The 19,567-nt window shown below is 53.5% G+C and overlaps 1 protein-coding gene across 1 annotated transcript in view; it reads right to left on the reverse strand.

The window, feature by feature from the left end:
- Positions 1-11,826: 11,826 nt before the first annotated feature.
- SLC13A2 (solute carrier family 13 member 2) overlaps positions 11,827-19,567 on the reverse strand; it is a 28,035-nt gene continuing 20,294 nt past the window's right edge. The window contains exons 3-12 of the mRNA XM_075559616.1: positions 18,463-18,599; positions 18,135-18,340; positions 17,428-17,608; positions 17,200-17,322; positions 15,181-15,399; positions 14,846-14,934; positions 14,479-14,600; positions 13,128-13,289; positions 12,483-12,620; positions 11,827-12,009 (exon numbers count right to left, since the gene is read on the reverse strand). Coding sequence (XP_075415731.1) covers positions 11,827-12,009; positions 12,483-12,620; positions 13,128-13,289; positions 14,479-14,600; positions 14,846-14,934; positions 15,181-15,399; positions 17,200-17,322; positions 17,428-17,608; positions 18,135-18,340; positions 18,463-18,599 — 1,560 coding nt within the window. The remainder of the gene's footprint in view (positions 12,010-12,482; positions 12,621-13,127; positions 13,290-14,478; positions 14,601-14,845; positions 14,935-15,180; positions 15,400-17,199; positions 17,323-17,427; positions 17,609-18,134; positions 18,341-18,462; positions 18,600-19,567) is intronic.

Genomic DNA, 19,567 nt, shown 5'->3' on the forward strand with positions numbered 1-19,567 from the left:
TGTGTTGGCATGCCCACTGGGTGTGGGAATTGTGTTCTGGGGCGAGAACAGGGGCACCTTTCTGGAAGATTGACTCAAACTCACTTCCGTTGAGTCGATTCCAATTCGGAGTGACCCAATAGGATGGGCTTTGAACTGCCCCCGTGGGGTTGCGTGACTGCGTAACTCTTTACAGGAGTTGAGAGCCTCGTCTTTGTCCCTCGCAGTGACTGGGGGTTTCTAGCTGCGACCTGGCGGCCGGCGGCCTGATGTGTAACCACGACGTGACGTGCTCAGTGTTCCCGTGGGTTGACAGTAGCCTTCAGCGTCCTGCTCCCAAGGGAAGGGGGTGACACAGGGAGGACGTGGGCTAAGTGATGTCACATGACGGGGACTGAAATCAGTAACATGAAGTTAAATGGATTTTTTAATGGAAAACTGATTTGCCACATATGTAACATTTCACCCAGCTCACAATAAAGTATGGATCACATATCTTTTTTGTATTTAATCGTTTTATTGGTACCTCATCCACATATCTTGCAATTCAGTAGTTCAGTCATATCAGGTAGAGTTGTACAATCATTACCACAATCAATTTTAGAACATTTATTCTTCCTTGTATTCATTGTTATTAGTGTAATTATTATTGTTTAAATTGTGGCAAAAATATACACAGCAACGCATTCTCCAATTCAGCAAGTTCTGCATGTATAATTCAGTGCCATTGATGAGATCAAATCTGTGTTTTAAAAAATCCTACTCACCGGGGAATAGAACTATGTACTCATATCTATATGTTAAGAATTAAGATTGCAGATGGACATTGGGCCTCAACTCAAGTACTACCTTAACACAAGAACACCTTGTTTTAACAAACCAACATTCTGTGATGCTCACCTTCCCGATACAATTGCTGAAGACAAAATGGGTGCATAAGCAAAAATGGTGAAGAAAGCTGATGGTGCCCAGCTATCAAAAGATATAGCTCAGAAGCAACAAAGTTCACATGGAAGAAGCACACCAGCCTGTGTGATCATGAGGTGTCGATGGGATCAGGTATCAGGCATCTAAGACTAATATGAATGAGGTGAAGCATGGAGTGGAGACCCGATGCCCATCTGGAGACAATTGGACATCCCCTCACAGAGGGGTCACAGGGAAGAGATGAGCCAGTCAGGGTGCAGTATGAAACACACAACTTTCCTCTAGCTCTTTTGTGCTTCCTTCACCCTACTATCATGACCTCAATTCTACCTTACATATTGGATTAGACCAGAACATGCACACTGATACAAATAAGAGCTGGCAACACAGGGAATCCAATAGATAAACTCCTCAGGGCCAACAAGGAGAGTAGAGACACCAGGAGGTTTAGGGGAGGGTGGTGTGGGGAAAAGGGGAATCATTCACAAGGATCAACCTAGATCCCCCTCCCAGGGGGACAAATAATGGGAAAGTGGGTGAGGGGAGATAGAGGACGATATAAAATATGGAAAAAATGATCTATCAAATAAACTTATCAAGGGTTGGTGAGGGAGGGCGGGCAGGGGAGGGAGGGGGAAGAAATGGGGAGCTGATATCATGGCTAAAGTGGGAAGACAATGCTTTGAAAATGATGATGGTGGCATATGTGCAAATGTGCTTGACACACTGGACGAATGTGTGGGTTTTGATAAGAGATGTAAGAGCCCCAACATAAGTATTAAAAAAAATCCCATCACTATCAAGGGTAGTTCATGGCTGAAGGGCAGCGGTCAGACCTTCAAGTTGTTTGCTAATTGCTCCTAGCTGATACATGGAGAGCTACTTGTTCTCCCTAGATTCACAGGCATTTCCGTTCGGATACTCTGGGCTCTCAGAACCAGGAAAGTGCTCACGGGAGGCTGTGATCACTGCTATTGATCCACATTATTCTGAAGGTCCTAGCAACATAAATCTGAAGGTCCTAATAACAAGTTAAGCAATAGGTATAAAGATTAGGAGGACAGAAGAAAAATGTTCAGTAAGTAGGAAGGATGTGATTGCTTACTTAGGATATGTGAGGGATCGACTCAAACCACTTCGATACTGGAACTGATGCAGTTGGCAGGCATTGGGACATAAGGTAAGTGTATACGAATCACGAGCAATTCTATGTATCAACTAGAACACATCAGGGAACAAAAAGGTCCAATTTACAATACTTTGCAGAATACCTAGGAATAAACTTAATAAGAAATACAAAAATGTCGCACAAGAACAATGAAATGTTACCGACAGACATAAAATAAGACCTGAATAGATACAAAGACATATCCCGTTCATGAGCTGGGAAGCTGAAGATAATATTATGAAGATGTTGCTAATTCTCCCCTAAATAATCTACAAACTAAATGTAATTCAAATCAAAAGAGTAATCATTTTCCAAGCATCTTGATAAGCCGATCCTTAAAATTTGGGGAAGATCAAATATATGAGACTAACTTAGGATCTTTTGAAAAAGAAGACCAGGAGGGGAAACTTGTCCCACCAGATTTCAAAATGAACCATAAGGTTTTTGTTAACAGGGTGACTTTTGGCATGGAAATAAATGACTAAATTAATGAAAAATACGAGCGTTCAGAACAAACTCGGGCATGGATGAGAATTGGGTGAATGACCATGAGATGTTTCAAAAACAGCAAGGAAAGCGGAATTGGGAGAGTTGACTTTTAATTTGAATGATAAAAAGCTAAATCCTACTTCATACCATTCATAAAAAAAATTCAGCTGAGCTAATGAGCTAAGGTTAAAAAAAGGAAACCTGTAATTAAATAAATAGAAGAAAATATAGAGGAAAAAGTATAATTAAGGAGCAGAAAGGGCATTTTTAAGCATGGCCTTAAATCTAGAAGCCATTGTAAAAATGCTGACAGATGACTAAATACAATTTTTAAATTCTGGAGAGGAACATATCCTACACACAGTTAAAGGATAGAAAACAAAGCAATAATGACAACACCCAGCCACGGCAGCAAAGCCGCCTGGCGGAGCGCACGGCAGCACCTGTGTTGTTGTAGGGTGCTGCTGAGTGGATTCCAACTCGTGACAATCTGTTGTGCCAGGGGGCCGAAAAAGAGTTCCTTGAAAAATCCCATTCGCTTTGGATTCTGTTTTTCCCATGAGTGGCTTGAAGTGCCCTCACACAGCAGAGAGAACACAAGACAGGTCCTGCGCCAGCCTCACATCCCTTGCTCTTCGAGCCTGTGGTTGCTGTCCCGGCATCGGCCCAGGTGGCTGAGGGGCTTACCTCTCTGTCACTGACCCTGTGCCCAAAGCAAGCACGATGTCCTTCTCCAGGGACTGGTGTGTGAGGGGAAGTCTTGCCATCCTTCCTTCTAGGAGCCTCTGGCTGTATGTCTTCCGATACGGATTTGTTTGTTCTTCTGGCAGTTTATGGAATATTTCATATTCTTCACCAACCCCCTAAGTCAAGTGCATCACATCTTCTTCAGTCTTCTTTATTCAGTCTGCACAGGAGGCCACGGAAAACGCCATCCCTTGGGTCAGGTTCACCTGTCTTCTCCGTGACCTCCTTGCTGTGAACTCATTCAAGAGTCGCTGTGCAGCAATTCGCCCAGGGTCGTATTCGATTTCTTTCTTTCTTTCTTTTTTAATCTGGAAGTTGTTTATTTATTTCATTTTTTTCTTTCTTTAAAAAAATCGTGTTATTGGAGGCTCATACCACTCTTATCACAATCCATACATACATTCATTGTCAAGCACATTTGTACATTGGTTGCCATCATCGTTCTCAACACATTTGCTTTCTACTTGAGCCCTTGGTATCAGCTCCTCATTTTCCCCCTCCCTCCCCCCTCCCCTCTCCCTCATGAACCCTTGATAATTTGTAAATTATTATTATTTATTATTTTTTGTAAATTATTTTTTCATGTCTTACACTGTCCGATGTCTCCCTTCCCCCACTTTTCTGTTGTCTGCCCCCCAGGGAGGAGGTTATATGTAGATCCTTGTCATCGGTTCCCCCTTTCCATCCTACCCCGTATTCGATTTCTTCACTGCTGCTTCCATGGGCTTTGGTTGTGGATCTAAGTCAAAGAAAATCCCTGACAACATCCATCTTCTCTTCTGTTTGCCATAATGCTCGTGACTGGGCCAGTTGTGAAGATTTTTGTTTTCTTTATGTTGGAGTGTCATCCCGGCTGAAGTCTTTGATCTTCATTGTCAGTGCTTCCAGTCCTCTTGGCCTTCAGCCAGCACAGTTGTGTCATCTGTGTATTATAGATTGCTAATGGGTCTTCCTTTAAGCTTGGTGCTGAGTTCGAATTATTTGCTCAGTATGCAGATTGATTGTGTGTGTAGGGAAAGATTATGACCTTGACATACACCCCTTTTGTGATTTAGTCTTTAACATTTTTATTTATTTATTATTAAATACTTTTATTGGGGGCTCTTACATCTCTTATCACAATCCATACATTCATCCAGTGTGTCAAGCACACATATGCTGCCATCATCATTTTCAAAGCATTCTCTTCCCACTTGAGCCCCTGATATCAGCTCCCCATTTCTTCCCCCTCCTTCCCCTGCTCGCCTTCCCTCATGAACCCTTGATAAGTTATAGGTGATTATTTCCATCCTCTCAGGATTTTAAACCACACATTATCCCCTTGTTCTGCTTGAGGGACTGGCTCTGCATGAGCACAGTGAAGCATGCTGGGATTCTCATTCGGCACAATGTTACCCATAACTTCTTATGAGTTACACCATGGAATGCCTTTGTGTAGTTAATAAGACACAGGTAAACATCTTTCTGGTATCTACTGCTTTCCACCGAGATGTATGCATGATACATCTCATGCCACCTCTTTTTCTGAATCCAGTTTGTCAGCACCAACTTGGGCCTCTGCAGGCCCTCTGCTTCCCTTCGTTTTGTCTCCATTCCTTACACTGTTTGCTTGCGCTCTTTTTGTCTTCTCACAGAGGCTGCATCTTGCAAATCTGTGGGTTTATTTTTCTGTGCACGATCCAAAGAATAAAGTAAAGAATAAAGCCAGTGGTCTTGCCGTCACCCCAAATGAGTTCTGAATCCTGATACATGATTCAGGTTTTGTACATTTTTGGTTACTTTTTCCTGAATTTCCTTTTTTGGTACTGCTGCCTTCCCAAGGTGAAGAACATCAACGATGCTTTATTTCTGCTGGAGTAGCCGATTGGTCATGAACTTCCCAGGCTAGATAGTTACAATGTAATTCATGATGGCGGCAGATCTTCAGGCAGCCAGAAGGGGAAAAAGCTCTTTCCTGTCTTTTTAATAACCCTTTGCTTTCTTGACATACACTTCACCTAGTCTTTGATTGGGTAAGCCTCCCACTGTTAACTGCAAGATAGGCTGTTCAAATCATCAGCTTCTCCAAGGGAGAACGACCAGGCCGCCTGCTCCTGTAAAGACTGATAGCCTCAGAAACCCTGTGTGTAGGGCCCCTAGAAGTCAGAATTGATTGGTTGACAGCGGATGGGGTGGGACTGGTCATTGGAGTTCAACGTGTCACATGTACCCTTGAGATGGTTTCTAAATTCCAGTGAGATGTACTTAGGGCTGCACTTTGGCTCTCGTGGACTTGTTTTCAGCTTTCCTCAATTTCACTCCGGACTTGCACGTGTGCAACTGATGGTCTGCTCTGAAGTAGGTTCCTGGCCTTGTTCCGACTGAGGATATCAAACATCGCCAGCATGCCTGCCACTGATGTGTGGATCAGATTCCCGTGTAATCCATCCGGTGAGGGTCACCTGTGTATTGCTGCTAATATGGTTGAAAAAGCTTGTTGCAACGAATAAATCACAGGTCTTGCGAAATTCCATCATGAGCGCTCCAGCTTTGTGACTCTGACCAAGGCCGTGTTGCTAGTTCCCAATTGCCACCGTTCTTCTTTGTTCCCACATTTTGCAAACCAATCACCGGTTATTATCACTGCAGCTTGATGGCACGTTCATTTAATTTCAGACTACAGAAGGTGGTAAAAACCTTCCAGTTATCCACCTTTGGCCTTAGTGCTTGGTGTGTCAACGTGGACAATGGCTGTATGACCTCATCTTCCTTGCATGTGCACGGAGAGTGTCCTGCCACTGACAGGGCCGTGCTGAAGAGCGGCCTTGGGATGTTCTTTTTGATAATGGATGTGATCTCATTCATCCTTAGTTTGTCATTCCTGGGGGAGGAGATCACAAGCTGGTGTGATTCAAGATGGCCAATCCCAGACCTTTTCAGCTCATTAATCATACCTGCGGTGTTTACCTTAAAGCAGTGGTTCTCAACCTTCCTAAGGCCACCATCCTTTCATGCAATTCCTCCTGTGGTGGTGACCCCTCCCCCCACAACCATAAAATTATTTTCATTGCTACTTCATCACCGTCATATTGCTGCTGTTATGAATTGGGCGACCCCTGTGTTGAGGCTCGCTGCCTTGAAGCATTCAATGTTTGATTATTACTTCACACAGGCCATGTTCTGATGACCAATGGATGTTTGTAGCCTTTTCGTTTTGAGACATGCCATCCCAGCAAATGAACATCCGGAGAGTTTGGTCCGTTCACGTCCTGAAGGTTCCCTCACCTCTGGGGCGCCGGCTCGTCGCCAGTTTCTCCCAGCCGGAGGGGCTCAGCTCCCGTCCCCATTTCAGATCATGTTCAGCAGCTCTTCCGAAGGGTTTCCACCGGCCAGTGTTTTACGAACTAGCTGGATGGACGAGTCCTTCTTTCTCACCTAAGTCTGGCAGCCCTGCTGAAGCCCGTCCACCGTGAGGGTCCCTGCTGGCCCTTGGAATGCCAGCGGGACAGCTTCGAGCACCACAGCCACACCTCAGCCATCTCAGGATGCCACACTGACAGACAGCCGGACCGCGAAGGGTTAATGCCCATCCCGATCCGGAACTAGACAAGCTCTGGGTTGGGGTGTGTGTGTGAAGGACAAAGACGTGAATAAGCATACAACCCACGCCACAGTATACAAATGGTCAATTGATCCGTTTCGTTCACCGCCCTGGTGCAGCGTCCATTCCATTCAGGGGCTGCGCGGTGGGCTGCAGAGAGCCCTTGGTGGGCCCACGGGCGACGCACTGCGGTCACCACCTTCGCTGCTCCTGGGTGAGGCGCTTCTGTGCTGAGACAGGAGCCACCTCTGCCCCGGGAATGGGCGGGCCTTGGTTCTCCTGCTTCTTCCGGAAGCTCCACTTCCTCATCCAGTGTTTCTCCTTCAGAAAGAACCTTGCGGAGTCCAGAGACCTTGGGCTGTTCTTGCTCCTCAGCCTCCGCTTCCAAACCAGCCGGCGCTCTCCTGCACACCCTCACGCCAGCCTGAGTCTACCCTCAACTCTGCTTGCTGCTCCCTGGCTCTGCAGCCCCTCAGCCCTGGGGTGCCAGGCCCTCAGACGGAGCAGAGCTGGGCAGTGGTTTGCACCGACTGGGCTGCTTTCTGGGAAAGTCCTGCCTCCCTGGAGAATGGAGGTCAGAACAGGTTCAACTGTCTGCTGCCGAGCTCTGCCCAGGGCTGGGCTGCTTCAAGCCTGGAGTAGCCCTGCCTGAGGATGGAAGTCCCTGGGCCCAATGCCTGCCATGTTCCAGTCAGGGCAGGACCCCAGGGAGATGGAAGAACCTACTCCCACCCTACCCCTCGCGACCCACATCAGGAGGGGTCCCCTTCCATCCACTTCTGTTTATGTGGGCCGGGCCGATCTTCTCACACTGAGTTCCCAGGCTGAGCCTGCCCCTTGGCAGGACTCCCAAACCTCACTCCTGGGCACAAAAGACACTGCAGACCGTCCTCAGGGCACCAAGCCCCCAGCAGAGCTGACCTCGAGTCCGCAGGGCCCCAGGTCAAAGATGAGCCCGAGAGGCCAGGGCAGGCCTCCCGGGGGAGACAGGCAGCTCCTTCCTTAGCTGGCCTTGGTGATGAGCTTCAGGTAGAGCTGGGAGGATTGGCTGCAGGGGAGCTGGTCTACACCTGTCCTGGTTGGTTGACCCGCCTGGGAAATCCAGGGAGTTTCCAAGCTGAGAGCTTGGGGGAGGAGGTCTGGCGAGGTGGTAGGATAGTAGTAAGAGTCCTGCTGGGTGAGGAGTATTTCTCCAGTCTTGTCTTAATCCCTCCTGCTGCAGGGAAGCAGTAGCAATGTTGGTCTGTGTGGGTGTGGGTGTGTTTTGTGTGCTCATTGGGTCTATGGAAGGATACATGCCCATCTCAGACAAGAGGTGCAGCTCCTACCTTGGGGTTCCTGGTTGCCCCAGTGAGTGTGCTCTGTCTGTGTGGTGCTGGGCTGCCCACACCAGTGTGTGATTATGTGTGAGCCTCTCCGTCCTTGGCGGGCACTCAGATGTGATGCCGTGCGCAGACATCATGCCTAGGCGGCTGTTCATGAATGCCTGTGTCCATCCACCTTTGTGCGTCTTTCTGAGAACTCCGTGTGTCCGGAGCTAGCAGCTTTGCGCACGTGGGTCAGTGTATCAGTGTGGGGGACTGCGCGCCCCTGCGTGTGGCTGTGTTCCCCAGCATCTGTCACTCTCTGTATACATGTGACTGTGAGTCTCCCACCTGAAGAGAAATGCTTCTGAACCCACAATCTTCCAAATCACACTGCCCCCTTCTCCCACCTCCGCCCCCGCCTCCAGGTCCCTGTGCTCTTGGACGTCCTCAGCCTCCCTGCTCCTGGTGGAAACCTCATGGCTCCACTGACCACATCGACTGACCACACCGACAGGGCCCAGGCTGGGGCAGAGACTGCAGGGACACCCTCTCCTGATGCCCCTGACCCCGCAGTGGGTACCTCACCCATTGAAGTCTCCCCTTCCCCTCCCCGCTGTACTTGCCCTGTCCCTCCTATATAACTGCCATCCCTTCTTCAGGAAGCTGCCTCTCCAGAGGCTTTGGGGAGACAGAGAAGTCATGGCCTGAGCCCCCTAGGGGGTCTCTTCTGGGGCTGAGGACCAGGGCCACTGGAGGTGCCTTTGACCTGAGACCCAGAGGCCTAGACAGGTGCATCCAGAGTGGGGTAGAGAGCCTCATCCCCATCCCCTTAGCCATCTCAGCTAGGTCCCCTCTCCCTCCCACCGCTTGGCAGCCTCCACAGCTGCTTCTCTGGATCCTCTGGGGTTGCCCCTTGGGCACAAGGAGCTGGGAGAGAGGGGAACAGGTAAATCCCCAGCCCCTTAGGAGACAGCATCAGAGGCCAGCAGTAGGCATTGGTTTAGAAATCCAGGTCTACCTGTTGGACTTGAAACACCATTGGGCCCAGGGTACTTGTTACTAAAATCATCTGGGAAGGGGCTTTGAGCACAGTCAGTCCAGCTCCCCTCCAGGAGCAAGAAGCCTTGTGCGGCAGATCCGTCCGTCCATCCATCCATCCATCCATCCATCCATCCATCCATCCATCCACATTCACTGTGCCAGCACTTGTCCCAGGGACTGGAACCCAGAGCTGTAGCCGGCTGACTCAGTGGAAGCCGGCTGGTTTGGAGATACCTCAAGCCCCTTCCTGCCTTGCTGGCAGCCATGGTGGAGGGGGCTGACCCGGGTCCCAAGTGAGCGCCATCCACATGCTGCAGTCTGCAGTGTGCACAGGAGGGCCCAGCTGCCAGGCTGTCTGTACAAACCTGACCCAGGCTGCCAGGCCCTTCCTTCAAAGGCTGGCCCAGGCCCTGCCGCTTTATTGCCCAGCTAATGACGATGATTAGGCCGACAGGTGCTGCCCGTCCTTCCTCCCGCCTGCTGAAGAGGGTGGTTGCTGAGCAGCTGGTTGGGGCTGCCCACCCCCAGCCCTGCCAGGGCACCCACCACAGCTGACCCCCTCCAGTCTGGGGTGGCCTTGTATGTACCTCCTTCCCTGAGAGGGCAGGGGCTGCCCAGTCCTCAGCCCCCCCGGGGGGGGAGCTGACCTGTGGTCTCAGGCCCCACCTGGTCCCTCTCAGCGGCACAGAGTGGACAGTAGCTCCGAGAGCAGCATGCAGGAATGTGAAGCTCACCCCGCTTTCCTTTGGGGGAAGCCCTGGACTGTGGGTGTCTCCACTGGGCCCCCCAGAGAGAAGGCAGTCACAGCAGGGTCTTCATGGCAGTGGGGGCTGGGCTCCCACCCATTTTGGGGCCAGCCCACTCCATGAGGACTGTCGCCTAGGGCTTTGGTGGGGGGTCCCAGGTGTGGGTCTAGGTGGGGGCTGTGATTTGTGACTGTGCTTCATGAGTGAGGAATGCCAGCCTGGGGGGCTAGGGTGGGGAGGAGCTGTTCACCTGACACTCCTCCCTCTCCTGAATGTCTGGCATGTCCTGTCAGGATCCCCTGTCCCCTGGGGACTGCCAGGGTCTCCCTTTCTCCAGTCCGGGCTCAGGGAGATTAAGGAATGCAAAGCCCAGGGCAGCCAGAGTTAAGCCCTAGGTGGTGGTCTCTCCAGAGAGCTTAGCCTCCCCTTTCCTCTGGACTTGAGGGTGACGAGTGCTCTCTCTGTCCTCTCTCTGCAGCAGGAAGAAACTGGATGAGGCTCTTAGCTCTAGATGGACTCCATCTAGAGCTTCCATCTGGATGGACTTGAGATTTCCATTGTCTGCAGCAAGGGAGACTTAGGATAGACTCAGAGATGCACCTCCAGTCAGAAAGAGATGTTGAGCTTTCAGAATAGATGCCCAGTGTGATGTCAGCTCACCTGCACCCAGCCCCCCTACACACACTCTCTCTCTCTCTCACACACACACACATACACTCACACACATATCTTGCCAGAGAGTTGAAAACTCTGGCATCTTGGGGGGGGGGCTAGGGGGGTGGCAGAACATCCAGAGTGTTGTGTGGCCCTGAACACTAAAGGCCACGCCAGTGTTGAACCTGCTCCTGTGAGTCTCACCTGCATCCTTCTTGTTGCAGGTTGCTGTTTTTTCTTGTGTGTGGGGGTGTCCATCTTTCTGGGCACCCAGCATGGGTCAGCCTGTCTCCCCTGGCCTGGTGGGACCGGTTTTTCCAGCCCGAGGAAGGGTCCCAGTGGCATTGGCAGGGGCAGACGGTTTTATGTAAATGCCCAGGGAGTGCTCTGGGAACGGGGAGGCCGGTTTTCCCAAAGGCACGCAGGGACTGGCAGCTCCCAATTAGCTGCCCGGTGATGTCAGTGCTGCTTTCCTGGGTGGCTGCACCCACTCTGGTCGGCTCTGGCAGGGGTGCCCCACCATTACCTTCTCTTTGGGGCAGGAAGGTTGCCAGGGGCCTGGGCTGCAAGGCAGAGAGACCAAGCCCCCTTCCATGGTGGTCCTGAACCTGGGGCTTAACCACCTAGGGATCAGTCAGGAGAACACAGTGGGGGAAAAAAAAACCAACCCCATCTACCGAAAAAAGCCTTTAATGTGGCTAATGTCCGAGGTCTTCCCCCAAACCCGGAGAAGCCTCAGAACCGTGGGCCAGTCCTGTTCCCATGGCAACTGCTGGTGGGCTCTCCACCCCAGCCCACCCCCACCCTGAGTTTCAATAAATAGAGTGCAAAGGGAAGAACAAAGACCCTGGACACCAAAGAGGGGGTGTCACAGTGTCTGTGAACTCACACATGTGCATGAGCTGTGCACCCATCCTTCAGGAATCACGTGCACGCGCACGCACGCGCACACACACACACACCTCCCACACATCACACAGCACTCGCACACACATATATAGACACACACACTCCTCAGACGCGCAGATCACACACACACACACACACACACATTCCTTACATCACCCGATGTGCACACGGACCTCGCAGCCTTTGGCGTGGGCCTTGGAGCGTGGGGTGTCCCCTCCTGGCTCGGAGCAAGGGGAATGGGAGTGGGTCTCCCTGGATCTGATCAGGCTGTGGCCCGGTCTAGGGACTAGGGCTGGGCGATGTGAAGTTGGGGACAAAGTTAGACAGGCAGTGGGCTGTAGAGTTGTCGATGTGGGCCCAGAAGGGAAATGCGTCCAGACTGAAGATGGGCTTGCTCCAGCTGTTGATGGCCAGCGTGATGACCAGCACCCCAATGAGGTTGAGCAGGAATCCTGCCTTGGCCTGGGGTGAGCACACGTGGTTAGACTTTGCAGGTGCTGGGCTGAGCCGTCACCCTGCCCTCAGGTGCTCTGGGAACCCCCAGGCTCTCCCACTAGCGAAACTCTCCCTGGAAAGCCCTCCTGGAGACTAATTCACCTCGCCTCACGAGGCCAAGCCCCGTTCCTTAGTGGACTCCTGGCACTATCAGGAAAGAGGGAGGCTCTGGGGAGCATACAGCAGCCTGCCCTTGTTCCTTCGGAGCCTGTGGGTGTCTGTCACTTCAGAATCCACTCCATATTCCTCACCTCCTTCCCCTTCCTCTCTGAGGGACATCCTGGCTGAGGGGTCACGGCTCAGTCTCTTACCCCACCGTAGTCTCCCGTGCCGGCCCATGCTCAGCTCTGAGAGCTCAGAGGTTTCGGGCTGTGCCTTTCTTCCAAGAGGAAGTCAGGATCACAGGGACTGTGGAGGCCTTCGGCGCCCCTGCCACTCACCATGTCTGACACCTTGAGGCCCCCGAAGGAGAACACGATGGCATTGGGTGGGGTGGCTACAGGCAGCATGAAGGCCAGGGAGGCGGCCAGCGTGCAGGGCAGCATGACGTAGAGCGGGTGAAGGCAGATGGCCCGAGCCTGCGGGGGGAGATGTGGGAGATATGCCCCCGATTCCTCTGCTCTCCTACTGGAGGGTCCTCCCCACTACCCCGGCCCACCCCCTGGTCCTGAGCCCCACGACGCTTGCTGGAAGGTGCTGTGTGACCTGGGAAGGGCCCCTTGACCTCTCTGGAGGGGATGAGTATGCAGCCCTGCCCTGTGGGGTGTGGTGAGGGGAGGGGCCCCATAAAACTGATCTCAAAGGGGCTCTGGGGGTGTCATCAAAGGCTGCAGAACGCGCCTGGGGAGGAAGGGGCTAGGGACGCTCTGGGGAGCAATTTCACCTTGTCACCCCGAGGATGACCAGAACAGAGGCTGAGTCGGAGAGTGGGTGAGGCCCCTGGGGAGCCCCATTGGGATGCTCAGGGGGTGATGTCACTAGGGGTAGTGTGCCTTGGGGCCCCAGGCGGCTCCTGAGCCTGGAAGCCCAGAAAGGGAGGAGGTTCCGGAATCCCTGGGGTGCCAGGAGCACATGGGGCGGCTCACCATGGAGGCCAGGATGGGCAGGAAGAGTGTGGTGGTGGCTACGTTGCTAGTGCACTCGGTGAAGGTGGCAACCAGGAGGCAGAGGATGAAGGCGATGGCAGGGGGCGGCACGTTCTGCAGCGGCGTCAGTTTGTCCCCCAGCCAGGTGGACAGGCCTGATTCCTGTTAGCAAAGCGGGGTGGTGTGTGAGAGGTGGGGCTGCCTGGGGCCCCAGAGTCCTCAGAGGGCCAAGGATGGCTCTGGGGGCAAGGCGGGGCCTAACGAGAAGTGAGGTACCTGCTCCTGTCCCTGGAGAGGAGTTGGGTCTGGAAGAAAGGGCAGAGAGCTCTCAAAGAGCCAAAGGGCCTGGTTGGAAACTAGCTCCTGCCACCTCCCCTCCTCCCCCACACCCACCTACTCCGGCCTTCCTGCCTCTGGACAGCTCTCTTGCCCTCTCCTGCCACCTCCAGGCCAGTGGGCTGGGGCAGAGGGGCCCTTATTCCTGGCCAGCAGGGAGAGTGGCAGAGGGTCCTGGTAGAGACTGGAGAGAGTTGAACCAGGCTGGAGGCATCCAGAGGGTCCGGAGAGCTTCAATGGAGGCCTTCCAGGCGCTTCCAGGCGCCTGCCTCACCACCTCTCCCCTGCCCCCATGTGTAAGGCCGGGGGGTGGGGTGGGGGGGTGGACTGGACCTTCTCTTATGCAATGCTGCACACTGGGTGTTCAATGAATGCTGGATGGCCCGGGAGTCTCCCATCCCCACTGCACCCCAGGCCTCCACTCAGGGAAGCGCCCTCCTATCTATACAGGGAGTGAGTCCAGCGGACCCAGGCTCAGGGCTTTCCCTCTGGAGGTGCAGGAGCCTCAGCACCTGGCTGGGTGAGCTCATGGTGCCCTCTGGTGGCTGGGGCGGGCACACTGGATCGGTCCGTGCCAGCAGCTGGGTGGCTAACGCTCTGTATTCTGCCTGTTGGGGTCCTACACACTCACGGGGCAGTGCGACCCTGTCCTCTCGGGTCGCTAGCTAGGGGTCAGTACTGACTCGATGGCAGCAGTAGTGTGTGTCTGGCGGCCTTGGGGGGTTTGGGGCAAAGTGGGAATGGTGATTTGAGGTGAGAACAAGGGCCCTCCCTCACTGTCAACTAGAGAACTTGCCTTCCCCTTAGGTTTGACCATCCCCATGGGGAGAGGTTCCTAAGGCTTGAGTTTCTCTCTCCTCTCTAAGACTCCCTGTAAGTCCCTCCAGGCGCCACAAAGCCTCTAGGACAGCTTCTAGAAGGGATCAGGTCTCCTCCCTGTGGGATGGCAGGAGTCTCCCTGTCTGGGCTACGGGGTCTCCTTCAGGTGGGCTGGGGAGGGGCTGGGGGTTCTCACCTCACTGCCCTTGGCTAGGGCAAAGCCACCGCCCAGCAGGAACACTATGTTCCAAGGCATCTTCTCATTCACCGTCTTCCAGTTGAGGAGGGCAGGAGGGGCCCTGAGCTTCCTCGGGTTTTCTGCTCCCCAAAAGAAGAAGGAGGGGTCACCCAGGGGCCTCCTGGACACACCCAGGAGCCGGTGCTCGGGCTCTGCAGTTTCCCGATCTTGCCCCCCAGTCCCTGTGACCTTGGCAAGTCTCCCCAACCTCTCTGGGCTTCCTCTACTCTGCAGAGGGCAGATGTCGAAGGAAGCCGACAAGCCTGCAGGCAGGGTTTGCCCAGATCACCTGCAGGCCCTTTGCCTGCCCAGAGCAGGCGCTTACCTGGGTCTTGGGTCAGCCCTGGGAACTTGGAGGGCACGATGAACAAGACTATGCCGATGAAGATGGCCACTGTCCCGTCGGACAGCATGCTGCGGGTGGGGTCAGGAGGGCAGGCTTAGGGGCTCAGTGTGTCAGTCACAGGTGGGGCGTGGGATGGCAGAGAAAGCCCCTCCCACAAACGTGCCCACTGCTCCAGAGAAGTGCCCACCTCTCAAGGTTACGCTCCTTTCTGCACTGGGGGTCCTGCTCCCTTCCCTTGTCCCCCAAATGTGTGAACTTCAGAGGTATCATCTTTGCCCCCCCCCCAACCCCCGTGTCCATCTATCAGCTCTCACCTCTCCCCTTTGGTGTTGGGAAAAGCCAGGTTCCCCCAACCAAGGAAGAAGCCTGGTTCCCGGGTGAACCAGAGCATCACCAGGGTGACAAAGAGGATGGTGACAGCGAATTCTGCGAAGGTCATGGGGCCCAGCAGCTTGTGCTCCCTCTGGATGACATGGAAGGCTGCTTGTTCTTGCTCCCGAGCCTCTTCCCCGATGCCAAAGTTCTTCCGGAAGCTGCGGGCAGAGGCACAGGGACACTCAGGAGGGCCCTGGCCAGACTGGGGAGCCAGGGGCTTGTAGCGCTTCTGCTGCCTGATATGTGAAGACTGAGGTCCGCCCGAGCATCCTGGGTCCCCACGATCTTGGAGAACGTGGCAGAGGGCCCTGGGTCTCACTGAACAGGGGCTGGCGTGGCACAGGGGAAGTTGGAGTCCCCCTGCTTGGCCTGCTCCATCTGCCCTGTGGACTCCCTTTCCCTCGATGGGGGCTCTTCTGCTGAGCTCTCTATTGCCCAAGATGAGGAAGGCCTAGCAGCTTAGACTGCACGCCTCCCCTTCACTCACCCTTCCTTCCTCCCTTCCTTCCTCCCTTCCTTCTTCCCTTCCTTCCTCCCTTCCTCCCTCCCTCCCTTCCTTCCTTCCTGCCTGCCTGCCTGCCTTCCTTCCTTCCACTGTCATTCAGGAAATTCTCCTCTCTTACTCTGCTCAGCCTAAGCCCCACCCACGTTGTCCTCAGAGGCACGGGAGACCATGGCCCATTTCTTTCACTTCTGTTGACATTTAACTTTTCACTTACGTCAATCTCCACTTGCATGCTGGACTCTGAGTTCCTCAGGGGCAAAGACCATGCTTCGTACATCTGTGAGTCCCCCCACTATGCTGGTCTCTTGCATTAACACTTGCTTTGTACCAGCCCCGAACCTCACATCAGTCTCCTCACACCTGCCCAAGAAGTTTTTCTGAAGGACAGGCACTAAGCTAAACAATTTCCAATGACTTTCATTGGCTGCAGAAAGAACAAAGGAATGTAGCACTCATCCCACCGTGTCCCTAGCCTGTGCTGATGGCAGGCATCACTAATCCATCACAGCACTTGCTTCCAACTGAGCCTAGAAGGGTCTGACAATAATTTTCAACTCAGAACTCCAAATGGTTACAACTAGTTACCCAGGTGTGGATGTAAGAATCATATGTATTTCCCATGGATGTCTCCAGGAGAAGGTGCAGGTGATAGGCCATAAAATTCTCCATAAATGGCCCCTCCTTATTTTTCTAGCTATGTCTCCTGACATGCTGTTTTGCACTGTATGTCTACCCAAAACTAGAGTTCCCCAAAACACATCATGTTCTTTCTTGCCTCTGGGCCTCTGTATAGCTGTTCCGGCTCCCTGGAATGTCGTTACCCGACTCTCTACCTGGCTGATGGCTAGCCCTGCAAGAGTCCACTCCAGCATCCCATCTTCTCCAGAGTCCTTCTGGAATCCCATTACCCCAAATTAGGCCCTCCGTCTTCTGTGTGCTCACATACCTGGGCTTCCCGCTGCCAAGGCCCCAGCCTATGAATGACCATGACAGGGGCTGTGCCTTATGCCTCCTCCCACCCTCAGCGCCCAGGATCGGGCTAGGCATACAGCAGGTGCTCAATGCATGCGTTTGTAACTGACCACACTCTGCCTGTGCTCACTACACACAGCTCTAAATGGATGGTGGAGCACTGTGGGAAGGGGCCTGGTCTGGGCACCGGGAGACAGGGTTTTCAGTGCCAGCCGTGACACATCTAGCCGGGGACCACGTGAGCAACCTGTCTCCTCGACTCTCCATTGGCTCATCTGCTAGATGGTACCCTACACTTCCCCAGGCAATGCCTTGAGCTGCTGGTGAACAAAATGGGGACTCAAGTGGAGGAAGAAGTCATTCCCCTGGGGTTGTGAAAGCATTCTTTCTCCAGATGAAGGAGCCTCCGTCCTGCACTCCTGGGAGCTCCCAGAGGGTAAGGGCAGGCATGGGGGGCGCTCCTACCCATTCCGGCACTCACTTAAAGCCCAGGAAGAGGATCTGCAGCCACAGCCAAGCCAGCAGCAGCAGGATGATCATGGTAGGGAAGGCAAAGCCAAACCAGGATGCAAAGTTCACCACGTTGCCATTTTCGGGGAAGAGCCTGCGGCAGAATGCAGGCGGCTGTGTGGCAGGGCAAGCCCCAACCCCATCTTCCTCCCAGAGCCACCCCCCTACCCCTGCAGGAGCCCCTTCTCCCAACACTCACGAGTTGATCTGGCCTTGCAGCACCAGGTTGGGGGTGGTGCCAGTCAGGGTGGCTATGCCTCCGATGCTGGCTGAGTAGCACACACACAAGCTCATGCCCTGGGTGAAGCGAAGCTGCTGCTGGCTGCGATGTGCCTGAGGTGGGGAGGCCGTGGGCAGGGCAGGGCAGACCTGCCCATTATCTGGGGGCAAGGGAGAACTCAGGCAGGGGGTGGACACAGGACCAACTTCCAGGAGCCTGGCTGAAGCTCTATGACCTACTGAGACATCTGGGCTGGGAGGGCAGAGACTGCCCCCGGTCTCCTGAACCCAGTACCCAGCACTCACCTCAGTCTCAGACTGAGAGCACCCTCAGGCCCAATCTGGCCCAACTTCCTCCTTGAGAAGCTCGGAGAAAGAGGGTGATACCAAGCCCTATGGGAAGAGTAGGGACTAGACCCTCATCAAGAGCCCACCCAGACTCTCTTTTTGCTAGGGAACCAACCATCCTGATTGGCCCTGGGCCAAGCGGACTCCTGGGATGCAGAACTTTCAAACCAGGAATGTCCTGGGAAAACCAGGTGCCATCAGTCACCCTATGCCTTGCCTCCCTCTTCCTTCCCATCCAAGGCTCCAAGTGGACCTCCCTTGGGAATAAACACCCCTCAGCTGCTCCCCAGAACTGAGGGGCTGTCCAGAGGGGACAGGGCCCAGTCTTCTCTTTCTCACCAAGCTGGGCCCCTTCTTTCTGGGCAGTTGGCTCCTGGAGCTCGAAGGCAGGGTTTTGGCTGCCCTCCTTGCTGCTCTTGTCGCCTGGGTTGCTGTACAGCTGCTCCAGGACGGCGTGGGCGATGGGCACCATCATGGCCGTGGTGGCCGTGTTGCTGATCCACATGGACAGGAAGGCCGTGACCACCATGAAGCCCAGGATCAGCCTAGGAATGGCACAGCCTAGGGTCAGCCACAGATGGGCACACTGTGTTCTGCTGTCCCTTCAGGGACTGGCTGGCCAGGGTGCTGCCCTCCCGCTTCAGGTTCTCCTGCCCAGGGGACTCACAGGGCGGGCCGCACACCGACCAAGAGGAGCACGCGGAGGGCGATGCGCTTATGTAGGTTCCAGTGCTCCACAGCGATGGCCATCAGCAGCCCCCCGATGAACAGGATGTTGGTGTCCTTCAGGTACTCGATGCAGACCTGGCGGGCGGGCACAGGTGGGCAGAGACACAGCTGAGGGGGCAGGGAGACCCTGCCTGGGCCCTCACCCTGTGCTCCCGAGCTTGAGGGATGCAGATCCACAGAGATGCACTCATCAACGTCGGTTCCCTGGTCATTGGGTTGGCCAACATCCAGGACCAGCCAGTGTCCTCTCCTCAAGTCAAGCTCTGTCCTCCTCCCCTCGGGGGACCATTGGTAGGAAGCGCAGACCAATTCTGCTCCTGTTACAAGCCAGGGACCCTGGGATCATTTTGTTCTGGGTCTGTGCGTTAGAGCGCGTCTCTGGACACCTGTCCTTCACATCACCTGTGGACAAGGATAGGGTCCCAGCCTACGCCAACTGAGTGGCATCCTGAGGTGAGGTCCAGAAATCTGTGTGTAACGCTGTACTGACCGGGTGTGACCTTTTGATGCATTTTGATTTCCTCAACAAAAATTACAGAAACTGTTCACGTTTACCTCCCACTGTTTACCCTGGCCTTTATCCATCTAATGAGACAAATACAGATATCCAAGTCCCTTTTCTTCCAAGCCTTCTAATCTCGAAATTCACTGGGTGTGATACGCTATCTCTACGGATACGCGTCATTTTGACGTGAACGTACATTGAGTATTAATCCCAATAAATCGGCTTTGTTCATGAAAGCATTGGTTCAGTCATACATTTGGCTGAAAAGATCTGAGAAAGGGAACGTCAAACATAAAGACCGATGATGCAGCCAAGATTATCATACCGACTGACCCAAGCGATCCTCCTGAGACCATGTGAAATGCTACATGGAACCCAGGATCTCCAGCGTTGGGTGCTATTGCATACTATACATTTTATATCAATATATAGTATCACATCGTTCCATTGATAAGTCAGTAGTGCGTAGTTAGGTTGTTTTTCAATAAAATAAGGTGTTCTTAAAAGAGAATATGAACTGATGGCAGGGGCTTAAGTG

Source organism: Tenrec ecaudatus, chromosome 10 (genome assembly GCF_050624435.1).
Source record: "Tenrec ecaudatus isolate mTenEca1 chromosome 10, mTenEca1.hap1, whole genome shotgun sequence".
Classification (NCBI taxonomy): Eukaryota; Metazoa; Chordata; class Mammalia; order Afrosoricida; family Tenrecidae; genus Tenrec; species Tenrec ecaudatus.